This window comes from Humulus lupulus, chromosome 4, assembly GCF_963169125.1.
Source record: "Humulus lupulus chromosome 4, drHumLupu1.1, whole genome shotgun sequence".
Lineage (NCBI taxonomy): Eukaryota > Viridiplantae > Streptophyta > Magnoliopsida > Rosales > Cannabaceae > Humulus > Humulus lupulus.
In genome coordinates, this window is record NC_084796.1 from 49,457,404 (window position 1) to 49,471,578 (window position 14,175).

At 36.2% G+C, this 14,175-nt stretch overlaps 3 protein-coding genes across 7 annotated transcripts; 1 reads left to right on the forward strand and 2 right to left on the reverse strand.

Moving 5' to 3' along the window:
• The first annotated feature begins 3,312 nt into the window (after positions 1–3,312).
• On the forward strand, positions 3,313–6,644 carry LOC133830410 (transcription factor bHLH79). Of its 4 annotated transcripts, none has more exons than XM_062260385.1 (6): positions 3,313–4,017; positions 4,372–4,575; positions 4,765–4,833; positions 5,064–5,132; positions 5,234–5,311; positions 6,273–6,644. In XM_062260385.1, exons 1-6 carry the CDS (start codon positions 3,718–3,720, stop codon positions 6,390–6,392), a joined length of 840 nt encoding a protein of 279 aa, XP_062116369.1. In that variant the 5' UTR covers positions 3,313–3,717; the 3' UTR covers positions 6,393–6,644. The 4 variants fall into 4 exon arrangements, with proteins under 4 accessions (XP_062116369.1, XP_062116370.1, XP_062116371.1 ...); XM_062260386.1 differs by having other exon boundaries at positions 3,314–4,017; positions 4,765–4,830; XM_062260387.1 differs by having other exon boundaries at positions 3,315–3,987.
• A 226-nt stretch (positions 6,645–6,870) lies between these two features.
• LOC133830411 (germin-like protein subfamily T member 2) lies at positions 6,871–8,695 on the reverse strand. Its single transcript, XM_062260389.1, has one exon. The coding sequence runs from the start codon at positions 7,748–7,750 to the stop codon at positions 7,082–7,084; it is 669 nt and encodes a 222-aa protein (XP_062116373.1). The 5' UTR covers positions 7,751–8,695; the 3' UTR covers positions 6,871–7,081.
• Positions 7,500–11,825, reverse strand: LOC133830409 (5-formyltetrahydrofolate cyclo-ligase, mitochondrial). Of its 2 annotated transcripts, none has more exons than XM_062260384.1 (8): positions 10,732–11,825; positions 10,516–10,656; positions 10,199–10,363; positions 9,841–9,882; positions 9,701–9,746; positions 9,408–9,478; positions 9,199–9,325; positions 7,500–7,648 (listed from the first exon to the last, which is right to left on the reverse strand). In XM_062260384.1, exons 1-8 carry the CDS (start codon positions 11,030–11,032, stop codon positions 7,636–7,638), a joined length of 906 nt encoding a protein of 301 aa, XP_062116368.1. In that variant the 5' UTR covers positions 11,033–11,825; the 3' UTR covers positions 7,500–7,635. The 2 variants fall into 2 exon arrangements, with proteins under 2 accessions (XP_062116368.1, XP_062116367.1); XM_062260383.1 differs by lacking the exon at positions 7,500–7,648 and adding an exon at positions 8,837–9,104 and having other exon boundaries at positions 10,732–11,818.
• Positions 11,826–14,175: the final 2,350 nt, after the last annotated feature.

Consider the following 14,175-nt stretch of genomic DNA (forward strand, 5'->3'; position numbering starts at 1 on the left):
CCGAGTATTCCTATGAATCCCCCACTTAATCCCGACATATCTAAATCATTACTAAATTACTACCCGATACTCAATAAATTCCAAACACATATAATATCCCCAAAATACCCCTAGGTTCCTCCTGAGTCAGGTATTTGACCCCGTTGTGACTTTCTAGCCAAACTGCTCCCTAGGACTGTCTCGGATTGTGCATCACAACTACATCACCACTCACACGTGGCATCAATCACAATATACACAAATATTTCATTTATGCCCTCAACGGACTAAAATTATAAATATGCCCTTAATAACCAAATGGGGCACACATGCATATTTAATTCACCTAAACATGCTTTTCTAATCACATACTCATCAAATTCACATATTAACATAATAAATCAATTATTTCCCTCCAGGCACGCTAATCAAGGTCCTAAGCCCTATTAGCGGATTTTGGGACGCTACAATAACAATGGGTAACTATCAATCTCTAATCCAAATAAATGTTTAGGGAACAAATATTAGCCTCCGGGACCTCGAATTCTACCAAACCGAGTAGTAGAATTCGTCCCGAACGCTTGGGTTTCAATCCCCAAGCCTAAAAACTAGCTTAGGCCAAATTTTTCTAGGCGGGTTGCGACCTGGTCTTGGGGATCGTGGCAAGCCTCAAGTCAGAGGCACGACCTCTTGCATCTAGGGGAGGCGGGTCACGACTTGCCCCTAAGGTCGCGACGTACCCTCAAGTCAGCAAGCCATCCTAGGGCATTCTGGGTACGCGGGCCGCGGCGCGCCTCCGCGAACCCAAAATTCCCTGGGTTTTCTCAGCATTTCACCCATCCACAACCTTAAAAATCCCATCCAATTATACTCCCAACTCCTACCAATTTCATAAACGAGACTAGGAATCTCAACTACAAAGTTTAAGTACACTATATCACCACAAAATTCTACTAAGTTACCACCCCAAAACAACTACAAAGTATCCCTAAAAAATCTAGCTGAATTCATCTTAATCATCTAAGTTCGCAGCAAAACAGAAACAAGATCCTTACCTCAATTGTTGCTTGAATCCTCAGAGACTTCCTGCCCTCTACTAGCTTCAATTCCTGAATCCTTAAGCTTCAATTCCAGATTTCCCCCCAGCTTAAAATCTAGCTCCTCCTTCAGCACTTCAAAGCCTTTAACATAAGAGAGAGAGAGAGAGAGAATTCGTGTAAGAGGAAAGGGAGAGAGTGTTTGAGGTCTTCCTAATGATTCTAGTGGGTTCTGATCATTCTTAGAGCCTCAGCTGAACCCATTCTTTATCTAAACAAAAACTAAAATGGCCCTTAGTTAGCACAACCCTTCCTATTGCCTCCAAGGGCGTAATGGTCATTTATCCTGATCCCCGCTAATTCTTCAAGTGTTCCTACCATTCACCAATTACTCTCGCTATGTCCAATTAATTACCAAATACTTATTAATTATTCAATAAATCCCAAAAGATATTCCAAGTTTCCAAAATACCCCTAAGCTCACTCCGAGCTGGGTATTAAACCCTGCTGTGACTATTTCGCTAATCCGCTCACTAGGATCGTCTTGAGCCATAAACTACCAATATATCCACATAATAATGCAGTTTCAATCATTTATCACATATAATCACATTTATGCCCTTAACGGGCCAAAATTATAAATGTCCTTATAAATAGTAAAGAGCCCACATGTATATCTAATACTCATAAGCATGCATATAATATATTCACATAATCATATAATTATGCATGCCACATAGTCACACATTTAATCAATTAAACACATATATCCAATCTCCTGGCACACTAATCAAAGTACTAAACTTTATTAGCATTTTTGGGTCGTTACACAATTCTTATTTAGAGGTCATCTAAACAAGATACAATAACAATTTTATATATGGAAATAGAAATGCAATAAATATTATAAAATAAAAAAATCATACTTAGAGCTTTGAAATCACCTTTAACCTAAAATAAACTACTACATACAAACTAGAGAAAGGAAATTCACAAAATAAACATGATAAAATTAAAGAAATAGAAAGAGTAGAAAAACAAATTAACGGCGGAATTGTAGAGATGTGCTTCTCCTAGATATAGATCGCCTTCTCTCTTCTCTTTTTTTATGCTCTATAGCCACTAAAAAGTCTCCCAAAGTCGTTCTATAATGTTTTATCTATAAGCCCTCAAAATTAGGTTAAGAACTGAGTTTAAATTTAAACTAAAATTATAAAAATGCATCGCAATGCCGCGATGCTCATGGGCTTTTCTTCTCTTGGAGCACAAGCATTATGGAGACTTTTTAACTGTATTTTTTCTTGTCGATTGAGCTCTCGGAATGAAATTGTCTTCGACAGTGACCAATATAATCTTTTAATAGAATGAAATTACCATTTTGATCCTTTGGCTTAAACTTACTTTAACCCAGAGTTTATAAAAAAGCTAAAAATAGTCATATATTAATTTAAGAGTAATGATTGGAACATAATTAAATTCTACATAATTTTTACTTGTAATGTGTATTTAATCTCAAACTATATAATAAAAAATGTTGTGGTATCCCTTAAAAATATCAATCGCTAAAATTGAACATACATTAAAAAAATTGTACAATTTAAATATGTGTGTAGCATTACTCTTAACTTCAATATACAAAAATAATCATCTTCATATGTTTTTAATTAGGAATTTACTCATTTGGTACCATGTGATTTTACAAAGTATCATTTTAGTATTTTCTCTTTTCAATAATGCTAATATGGTACCTATATTTTAAAATCATACATATTTGGTACCCTAGACTTAGATTTAATAGATAAAATTTTGTTAATATGACCAAACTGTCATCAGTTATATGTAATTAAGTAATTAAATATAAATTTGGAACTCATATAATTGAGAGCATTTTAATTAAATTTGTAAAATTTTATTAATTAAATTTGAGTTTAGGGTATCATATATGTACAATTTTATAATACAGGATACTAAATATGTACGATTTCAAAATACATAATACCAAATGAGTATTATTGTAAACACAGGATACCAAAATAATACTTCGTAAAAACACATAGTACCAACCCTTCTAATTAAAATTAAAAAAAAATAAGAAGATAAAAATGCCTCACTTAAAATATTTTTTTATAGCTTTAACTTTTAACAAAACTTAATCTTTAAAATAAATTAAAGCAAAAAAAAAAAAAGTTATGGACAAATCTTTTTAGTTTGATCACTCCTCCAATACCCCAACCAGTTATTTTGAGTTGTTCTTATTCGATTAGCGGCTATAAAGTTGCACCACAGAAGGACTCCGTTAATCCAGTTCCCAAACGAACCCCTGGTCTCTCTCTCTAGCTCAGTGCTTTGACCGAAAGATGTAAAGAAGCGCATTGCGCACTCCTCTGCCCATCTACTCTGGCTAAAAGGATCACTCTCTGCTCCTCTCTGCTTCTTCCTCCTCCTCTCTCTTTCAACATCATTGATTAATGCTTATGTCACCTTCTCGAAAATGACCCAGCTCTCCTCCCCTCTTATCTCTCTTTAAATACCCCCATTGACTCAGTGTTAGCCAGTTCTTGCACTCCCCACTTCCTTAAACACCCAAAAAAGAGAGCTCATTTTTAGTTATTCTGCTGGCATTTGTTGGAAGCTTTGAGTTCGGATTCGAATTCTAAAATCTGGGTTGTTATCGTTTTGATGAATTTTGGGGTCTTTGAAAATGGATCCTCCACTCATAAACGAATCTTCATTCTCTGCTGCCAACCCATCTTCCTATAGTTTGGCCGAGATTTGGCCATTTGGTGGAGAACCCGGTGGCGTTTCTAGGCTGGGCCTTCGAATGAGCCATATGGGCCAAAACCCAAGTGGGCTTGGAGAGAGCTCCGGAAATCGAGATGGGTCGATGGAGGAATCCACTGTAACGGGGCAGAGTGGCGGTGGTGGTGGAAGGAAGAGAAGGGATGTGAGCTCTGAAGACGAGTCTTCAAAGGTGGTCTTCACTAGTAGTGCCAATGATTTGGTTGGTCTTTTAGAAGGTTATAGTATGTGTTTTTAGTTGGACATGGAAAATCTCTACTACTTCATTGCCCCAAAATATGAAATGCTACTAAAATTTGTTTCTTTTTTCTTCTCATGAATTGAATTGGGTATCATGTAGCTGCTTTAGATACTTGATCACATGGTTATGTTTCATTTCTGTTTTCTTTTTCTTATTTGTTAAAAATTTGAGACTTGCGTGATACTGTGAATCTTTTTTATGGCTTAAGTAACTAAACATGAATTGGGTTTTGTGATTTAGTTAATTCACATGTTAAATCTTTGGAACATTCCCATGATATTTTTCCGTGAATTTTATGTTTTTTTCTTGGAACAGAATAACTCAAATGGTAAGAGGACGAAATTATCAGGATCCAAACGTGAAAACGGTGTTTCAAAAGTTGAAGCGGAATCTAGTTCGGTGGTTGGTGATAAGCCAGTTGAACAAGCAAGTATGCCTTCTGAACCGCCCAAACAAGATTATATTCACGTTAGAGCAAGAAGGGGCCAAGCTACTGATAGTCACAGTCTCGCAGAAAGAGTAATACGTCTTTAGTCATTTTATGTTACTTTCAACACTTTCAAGCTGTGAATGTAGCTCTAAATCCATGTTAAAAAATAGTTTAAGTTCTTATGTGATTCACTTGCTCAGTTATCTTGTTAAGATGGTCTTAAGCAGTCAAATATATTGTGTCTGGAAACATGTTTCTCATATTCTCATACTTGACAGGCAAGAAGAGAAAAAATTAGTGAAAGAATGAAGATTTTACAAGATTTGGTTCCTGGATGTAACAAGGTAGTTGATATTTTATCTAAGTTGTTCTATTAGATTGCTCTAGCATATGTTGGTAGATGCCACATAGTCGAGCTTGGGAAACCAATAGTGGAATTGGTGTCTTTGTACATAATTTAGATCAATGTATTTCTGATGGATTTTTCATATCCATGTATAATATATTCGATTTCTCAGTTGCAGGTTCACTTTGTATCTTACACGTTACACTGGTGTTGTGTACTTTTTTTTAACAGGTTATTGGTAAAGCACTTGTTCTTGATGAGATAATTAATTACATCCAATCTCTGCAGCGCCAAGTTGAGGTATTACCTAAAATTAATATTTGAATTGTTACTTTTGAACTTGATATTCGTTACTCGAATATTGCTAAATTAGTTGAAAAAAATTTGTTTGTTTGTGGTAGTTTCTGTCAATGAAGCTAGAAACAGTAAATTCGAGGATGACTTTGAGTCCTACCATTGAAGGCTTTTCGTCAAAAGATGTAAGGGTATATGCATATGATGAGTTATTCTCCATTCTATATATATATATATATATATATATATATATATATATTCTGAATTACCTTTTCTTTCCTTCACATTGAGTACAAGAGAGATGAGATAGTTTGTTAAATCTACTTTTGTTAGAAGTGTACGTTCGAATCAGTTCTTATTTTCATCCCAATAGAATTTCAAATTCGGTAGATGATTCCGCCTTCATCTCTAGAAACTAACAATTTAAGGAACATAAACAGAAAAGGCAGTCAAATGCGTAAAATTATTTGAACCGTTTCTTTATTATTAGTCTTGAACCTGAACCTTGGGAAATACACAATTTTTTCTCTGGCCCTTGTGTTTGTATTGTTATTAGACATAACTGAACTTTTCGTGAACATTAAATACTCTTCGATTGTAATTCTGTGGCTCCCCCCTACTCTGTCCGAGTACACCCGATGATACACAGTCATGGACTAAAAACACAGCTGCCTTTCCTAAGTAGACTTTAAACATTATGTAGTGGTTAATGCTCATTGACTGGAACTTGTGTTTCAATGACCTAGAGATAATGGGAGTTCATTTTAACACGTGATTGCATCAACTTACTTGAACAGCTGTAATTCCATAACCATTTTCCACGTTTAGATTTCCTTGGATTCTTCAAAGAATCTTTTTTGATCTATTTGTGTGCTTTGTTTTGTATGGAAGAGAACTTGTTTGCATTCTTTTAATGATGTAGGGCAGCTCAAGGTAGCTAATAAATGGGTTACTAATGAAAAGTCAACTAGGACTACAAAGGTAGGGGCTTGGGCCGCCCTATGTCAATGCAAATCTTATCCCTGGCTTTCATTTATTTGCTGTAGAATTAATGCTTGATTCATTTGTGGATTTTGGATTACAATGTATTCTAACAGAATGCTTTGGCAGTAGCTTGATTTCATACCTGATAAAGTACTATCTCAGATTGGTCTGCAGGCATTTGATGCTGCAGGATTGTTATTTGGCTCACAAGCACCAAGGGATTATGCTCAAGGCTCACCACCCGAATGGCTGCATATGCAGGTTGGTGGTAGTATCGATTGACAAACATAAAGGCGACCATTCTTGAGTTCATCTTCCTTAATCTGTAGGGAACTTGTTTAATTATTTCCATATTTGATGCTGAAATGTGTTTCTTTATGTTATGACCATTCTTATCATTGTAATACGATAGATAGTAGAATTCATCTAATATGTACCATCTGACTGGATACACTGTACTCTTGTTGTATCAGTACCTATAGAAAATTTGTTAAATTTAGCTGAGTAAAGACTGTTCTTTCTAGTTTTTTCCCAGATTTTTGTTCCATGAGCTTAATTTTGTTTCTGTACAATCTTTTCGGCTATGAACTATCTATCAAAGTCATAACCCAGAAAACAAGGAGGGAATCTGAATCTGAATCTTCAACAAGTAGAAATTATGTCAAAGAGATGTAATTGTTTCCAAGTGTTAAAAAGTCGAGATGCAAATATTTTGAATCTTTAAAGCTTATTGAATGCCATCCTAGACAAGTCATGTAAGTATCCATAATTATAGCCAATGTTTTATTTCAACTTATTCCAAAAGCACAAGACTGAAGTCAAAAGTGACTTAGCTAGTACATTATTAAACAATGACTATTTCCACTATAGTATTGAATGCATAAAAAAAAATAACAAAACAAAGGTACAGACTTGGAGAAAAACAAATCAAGAGAACATGTATCAGAACAAATAAATCTTTAGACAGTAAATCAAGCACCGAACTTGGATCTTATGCTGTTGACAACCTCGTCTTCTACTTGGAAGGCCTTGGTCAAAACTTGATTAGGAATTGGTGGTGTTGTGGCAAAGAGATTTGGGGCAATGAGAACAACCCCAGGCAAGTGACTGTTGAAGGCAGTGAAGGTCAAGGCCTTTTCTTCTCCAACATTTCGTTGGAAGTGAACAAGTCCCCTGGGAATGACAAACATCTGCCCAGCAGTCAAAACCTTGGAGTGGAAAACATTATCAGTTGTAATAAACCCAACTAGGAGCTTCCCATGGATGACTATGCCAGATTCAGTAGCACGAGGATGTGAGTGGGGAGGATTCAAACCTCCCGGGGCAAAGTCTACTCGGTTCATGGAGATCCCAAGAGTGTTTAGCCCTGGAAACGACTGGACATTCCCAGCAGTCACACTGACTCCAGAGGGGGTATTTGTGTCACCTTCTTTGCTCAGTCCACTGAAGAAGAAATCTTCTGAAGTAGTTTGTGAGACAGGTTTGCAGGGAAAGCCATTAACAGAGAAAGTGGCATTAAGATTTGCTACACAGAAGTCCTGTAAAGGATCAGGGTCGGCTGAATGAGATGGGAGACGGGTAAGCAGTAAGCCTAGCAGGCAAAATACAAGGTAATAACCTGAGCTTGATAGGCTAACCATGGTTGCTTTGAGATTTTCAATTTAGTAAACTAAAGGGCTGATTAAAGATTGTATTGTGGTAGTTTAGCCGCTTGAAGATCTTAGTATATATATGTATCTTCGCATACTAAACTTGACAATGTCACCATTATAAATGCCTCATTTTTCTATTATGGGGGTTTGAGAGCTTCTTAACAAGCAATAAAATTATATGGAATGGTACCAAAAGTCGCAAGTGGAAAATGATTGTGGTTCATTTGGCCATTGACAACATGTAATAAATTGACACCTTAACTATTATATAAGCATGACAATAACTACAATTGACATTGTCAAAACATAATTATGCATACTTGTGAAAAGATTAATCTTGTATTTTTTATTATAATTGACACGTTCAATGATATGGGTGGTCGGTTTCTTCTGAATTTGCTTTTCCATTGGTTGGTCCTTCAACAACCATATATAATGCCTCACTACTTGACCATTGATTCTCACTTTGACAAGGTATTAGGTAGTTAAAAGTCTTGAGACAATTACACATGCGATTACCTGAAGAACACTATCAATTACCAATTCTTTTAATGACTCAGAAACTAACAAGCAATTTCTAGGGAATAACATACTAGTAACAGTGGAAATGAGAATATAAATTTCTTTCTCTGTTTGGTTCAAATTTTAAGGGTAAAGTGAACTATTTTGTACACAAGAGTTTAATATTACCTCTATCCTAAGCCCCTCTACACTTTCCAACCAAGACAACTCAACTACTCAAAACAAACACCCACTAATAGTACTGCTCAAAACAAACACCCACTAATAGTACATGCGCAGAATCAAGTGCAGACGTATATAATATGAGAACATAACAGAACACTTCATTTTTTATGAATATCTATGGAGAAACCTCCTTTTTTTTTTATTGTTTAGCTTTTGAATATTTTGATTGCCAGGGGGCCAAAAGCAAAGGTTGACTACGAGACCTGGAATGAAAAGTCAAGAAATCCGGTTTGGGAATTCAAAAGGGACAATTGGGTCACAAAATAAATGAATAAAAAGGGTCGAGCTGGAGAACGTTAAAGATAAAAAACAACATACACAGAACTGTTGTATCAAAACAGAGCTTCTGCATTTATTGTAATAGAGTTTGATTTGTATTTCCACAAATTTAAACTTTGACGCTTCAACACAAAAGATATTCTAAAGTTGAGTCAAATATGATCAAGATTGTGGCTAATCTGTATATATTTATCCAGTAGCACAAGTGCTTGCATCTCAGCTTATTGTGATCAAATCCTATTCTTCTAATTATGGACGGGGCAGAGTAAGATCGGATTAAGGGAACTAATTATGAGGTCCAAATCAAACCTCCATTCTGCAATATTTCGGTGAATTAGACCCAAAATAGGAAGAAAAAGAAAATCATAACCGTACAAAAAATGGAGTAAAGAGTAGTTACATAAAGATACCTGTCTAACGCAGCTGAACTTATGGGAATAACACCAGATGGGGACACAAGAGCATCAAGAGGAACATCATTCTCGGTCATTGGTATAACTCCTTCATTCATTATCTGTGAGGAATAGGACAATGCAACTGCAATAACAGAACATGTATCTTTCAGTAAAATACCAAAAACATGTCTCTAACTTGGCCAAAGGAGCGTATATGCACATACCAAGGAGGGGTTGCTTCCAATTCTTTGTCTTTGCAAGCTCTTGGTAGTTCCTGATGAAAGTATCATAGTAACTGAAAGGTTTTAACCAACCATTAGAGTTAGTATGCAAACTGGTAGAATATTTTGTCATGTTTATTATGGACAATAATTTTAGACTTATTCTACACAATCTAAGTTGAAGCATGCAAGTTCTGTCAAATGCTCATACAGTTTTACTCACTAATCAACTATTAAGGTCAAACTACTTGAAATACCGAAAGAAACTTCAAGTGGATAAAGATCCATAACCTTACCCGCCACCACGTCCTAAGCGTCTTCCAGTTCTGTCAAATGCTAGTCCTGGAAGTAAAAAGACAACCAAATGCAAATTCAGGAGCTATTGAAATGTTGGCGAGTATATGAATAAGTAACAAAACTAGAAAAGAAACACTACCGGGTAAGATGAACAAATCAACTGGGTCATTTGCCTGCATGACTGCATTAAAGAAATGCTCCAAATTAACCATATAGTAAATAATCAACCTAACTTGAGAACATGAAGTAAACATATAGGCTCTTTAAACGTAAAAACAAAAATGATCAAATTCTCATCAAGCGGAAAGTGTGAATTAAATTTCAAGTCAGAGATCATTCAGTATGTGCAGTCAAGCTTAACTAACGCTAGTATGAATGAGATACTTCTCCTGCTAATAAAAGCTCTGAAAATTGTTCAATAGTATTTAAAAAGATGACTAAAATCCATACATTATTCATAGACCATATGCTACTGATGTGAAGTTAAAAAACAATACCATCTTCGCGTTCATTTCCATCACTATCTACAGAAGCTGGTTCCAAAATATCCATGGAATTGGCAATAAGATCGTCAATGCGTGATATGTTTAGCATTCGCATGTGACTGTTCTTGTCTTCAACTCTAGGAACATAAAGCTTCTTCCTCAGCTCCATATGACCATCTCCAACAAATTGTTTGAAAGCAAAAACCCAAAATCAATATATTTTCTCCCCAAAAGAAAATGAGTGGCAAAATGCAAAGAAACCCAAAATTGAACCTTTACTACTCTTTCTATAAAATAATATTGCATCAAAAAAACAAAAGAAAACACACCTTTGGCTGGATTTTCCAGAATCTCAGACAACAGTTTCGAGGTATCAACTTCACGCAAAGCACTACAGCTTATATATGCACATAGTCTCTGAGAAGATTTAAACCAGGGAGCTCCCAGAACTAAATCCTGAACAGCAATATCTAATGACCAAAAAAAATATATGAACAGACCCAGTTCAAATTTCAGCCAATTGAATCGAAAAACAATGGGTTTACCTTCATGGGATCTGAGGCTAGGATCCATAGCTTTGAGGGCCTTGCGGACTTGGGATCTGACGACCCGTTTCTGCTTAAATATAGCGTCCAGCTGGTCTTGACCATTGTCGTTTTTGTTGGGGCTCATGGTTACAGTTGAGCGTGAAGCTACTAAGGAGGGAGGTGGTCGCAGGGGATTGAAGAGTAAAGGGTTGAGAGAAAGAGAATTGGCAGCGAGTGTAGGCAAAGTGAAGAGTAGAGGTTGGGTCATGAGAGCTGTTTTCACCAACTCCCTCACATGGGCTCTTCTCCCCATGGCCATTTTGGTGAGCTATAGGGCAGAGTTATACCGTCCCCCGCTTAATTCTGAGGGACTGAATCCCTTGTGGGCCATCAATCGTTGGATTATATCTTCACATGATCTAATGGCTATCAGGCAAGTGCAACAGATCAGAGAGTAGTAGTAGTAGTTGTTGTATACATGTTTTTATGCAAACACTTTTCAATATTATAATGCCGTTCTCATTTCTTCCTCCCTTCTGTTCAATCAAAAAGCTCAAATCCCTAATCGGGCAAAATTCGCTTTCTCATCTCGTCTCAACTCATGAAGCAACTGAAAAAGAGGACTGACCTGAGTGAGACGACCTTCACCGCAGAAATTCTAATGGCCCAATTACACACACCACCCCGAACAAGGATAGTGTGGCCAAGAAGACATCCTGGCCGTCGATTGGGTCGCCGATGATCTTCAACGCACCATCTCCATCAATGTTCGCCAAATTTGGGACAGATTACTACTCGAGTAACGGTTAGCGAGTTTAGATTGATAGCGGGGCGGAAGGGGGCATTTTCGAATCGGGTCGGGTTGCCTCAGATTACCGCTCTTTTGAGCTGCGAAATTATTTCCTAAATCAAAATTTAGAAAAATGTCCTTGAATATTTATCCTCACATCCTCTCTTTTCTCACTCCCTCTCTCAAACCTGAAATCCCTCACCCCAAATTCTCACAACCATTTCATCATTTTTTCTTTCTTTATTTGGTCATTTTCGTGTTTTGCTAAATATCACAAAGATATTCAAGTATTCCACCTAAAATTGTCAAAATTGATGATTCAAGTACATCCACACCTAGTGCAGCCATCGTGAATGAAGAAGCTTTAAAGCATAAATATATATATATATATGTTTCAAACAATTCTGTTCATACTTTTGTGTTAATTTTGACAATTCTTTTATTTTTATTTTTCAAAATCTAGGATTTGTCTGCGTTGAAAAAAATTCGATGGAGATTCCACGGTCAAATCGATGATAACCGTTTTTTGATGCTCTTGTATGTTTCTCTTTCAATTTGATGAATTTCAATAAGATTCCAATGACAGCTTTATGGCTAACTTAATTTTGCAAAAACAAATATTTGATTGACTTCGACGGTTTTTCAATGGATTTTTAATAATTGACATAATTTTGCAAAACAAAAATCGAATTGATGCTATTTTAATAGGTTTTGAATGTGTTATCGAAGCTATTTCGATATCATTGGATTTATCACTTGAATTTGTTGATGCATTTCGATGCATTCTCTGTGTGTGTGTTTTTTTATTGGCTTTGACCAAGTTCAAAAGTTTACGTATTCATTTCCTACAATGAACAATGATGTTTGGGAATTGAAAAAAGATTACGGAGGATTTTATGGCTCCACCGGAGTAATTAGCTTGACAAGGGATATGAGTTACTTACAATTGTTTAACAAGTTGTACGAAGTATTTGGAGTGAATAGGTCTTTGACTTAAAATTAGAAGTCCTTTACACATGTGGTGGCAATCCTTAACTCCCACACTGTTCTTAAAAGAGTGATGAAATACCCACATCTATCCAACACTGGATTCCACTTTGTGTTTCTCATGTTTTGAAAAACATCATTGTTGATCCATCTCTTAGTGATAATAAGGAAGTTTGAAATCAGGTTCATTCATTTGTTCCAAAAACAGCTCATAGCCAGTAATAATAAAGAAGTTTAAAGGCAGGTTCATACCTTTGTTCCAGAAACAACTATCCCAAGAGCCATTTTATGAGTACAAGTCTTACGTAATGATAATCTAGTTGCTGAACTAAGTGCGGATAATGAAAAAGATGTAGTAGGACAGAATAGTTTAAATGATAACTATAGAGGTTGCAATCTACAATGATTACACAACCACAATAATAAGAATAAGAATATACATACAATTATCATTGAGAGAGTCCAATAAAAGACTGAGAAAGAGAAATGCAAACTCTAGTTATAGAACAAAACTTTTGGATCTTCTTGCAAGCTTCAAGCCCTAATTAGAACACCACTTGAATCTACTTCTTATTTGATGAGAATCAAAACCAAGGCTTATACATGAGATATATCACTGTCCAAATTCTCTATTTCCTAGCCCTTGATTGATGCTCGGGGTTTTCTCTAACAAGAAAGGGAATTGGGATTGAACAAGTCTTGAAATTCACAAAGACGAACACTTTCTTTATGAATTTCTTGGAAAAAACTTATGATCTTGAGATCTAGATAGAGAGAGATTTGAAAGACTGATCAAGTCTATCAAAACTCTAAGAGAACCCTTTTATAGTGAAGGCATCGTCATTAAGTCCAACTCATAGGATTAGAGCTTTTAAATACATCACTTGGAGCTTAAAACATGTGTCTGTACAAACACGCCAGGCGACGTGTTGCCTTCTAGCAGGCGATGTGCCGCGTGCTGTGCATTGCCAATACCCTAGGGTTTTAGGCGATGCATCACCTCCAAGGTGGCAACACAACACCTCCTAGGCATGTCAAACTTGTCAAAAGTGACATTAAACACCTCCAAATGCTCCCAAACTTTTTGGGCATCCTTAGATACCTCATTGTATCACTTTGCACCCAAAAACACAATTTTAAATGCCTATAACAGAAAATCAATTTTCACACCTTCACTATGTGAAATTATTTAGTGTTTTACACCTAGATTGTGTAAGACCACTTGGACTTTGTATTTTAACCAATCCTAACACTGAAAAACTATAGAACAAAAGAAGAAAGATTGTGAAAGCCTTGGCTAGCATGGTGCCAGCCGAATGGACTCCAACGGTCAAGTTAGTAAACAATTCGAATAAAGAGTAAAGAAATGTAAAGAAATTAAATAGAAAGATATAACTCTACTATAGAGCGGTGGCGAGGGACTGATCTAAATGATCGGTCCGGTTGTATTTGAAAGCGTTTGAGGGTTATTGAGTGAGTGTTCAGTGAGTAAAATCATAATGCCCCACAAAAGGGTTCAGGGACTCGTATTTATAGACCTTTCAGTAGTATGTTGCTCAGCCACTGATCAGTGAGTGTGAGAAGTAGTCTTCCTCCTTAAACTGATTCTTTTGGGTGAGCAACTCCGCTTTTCCCCCACATGTTTGACTCAGTTCAAATAGTATTAAAGTGTGTCTTTGGCTTAG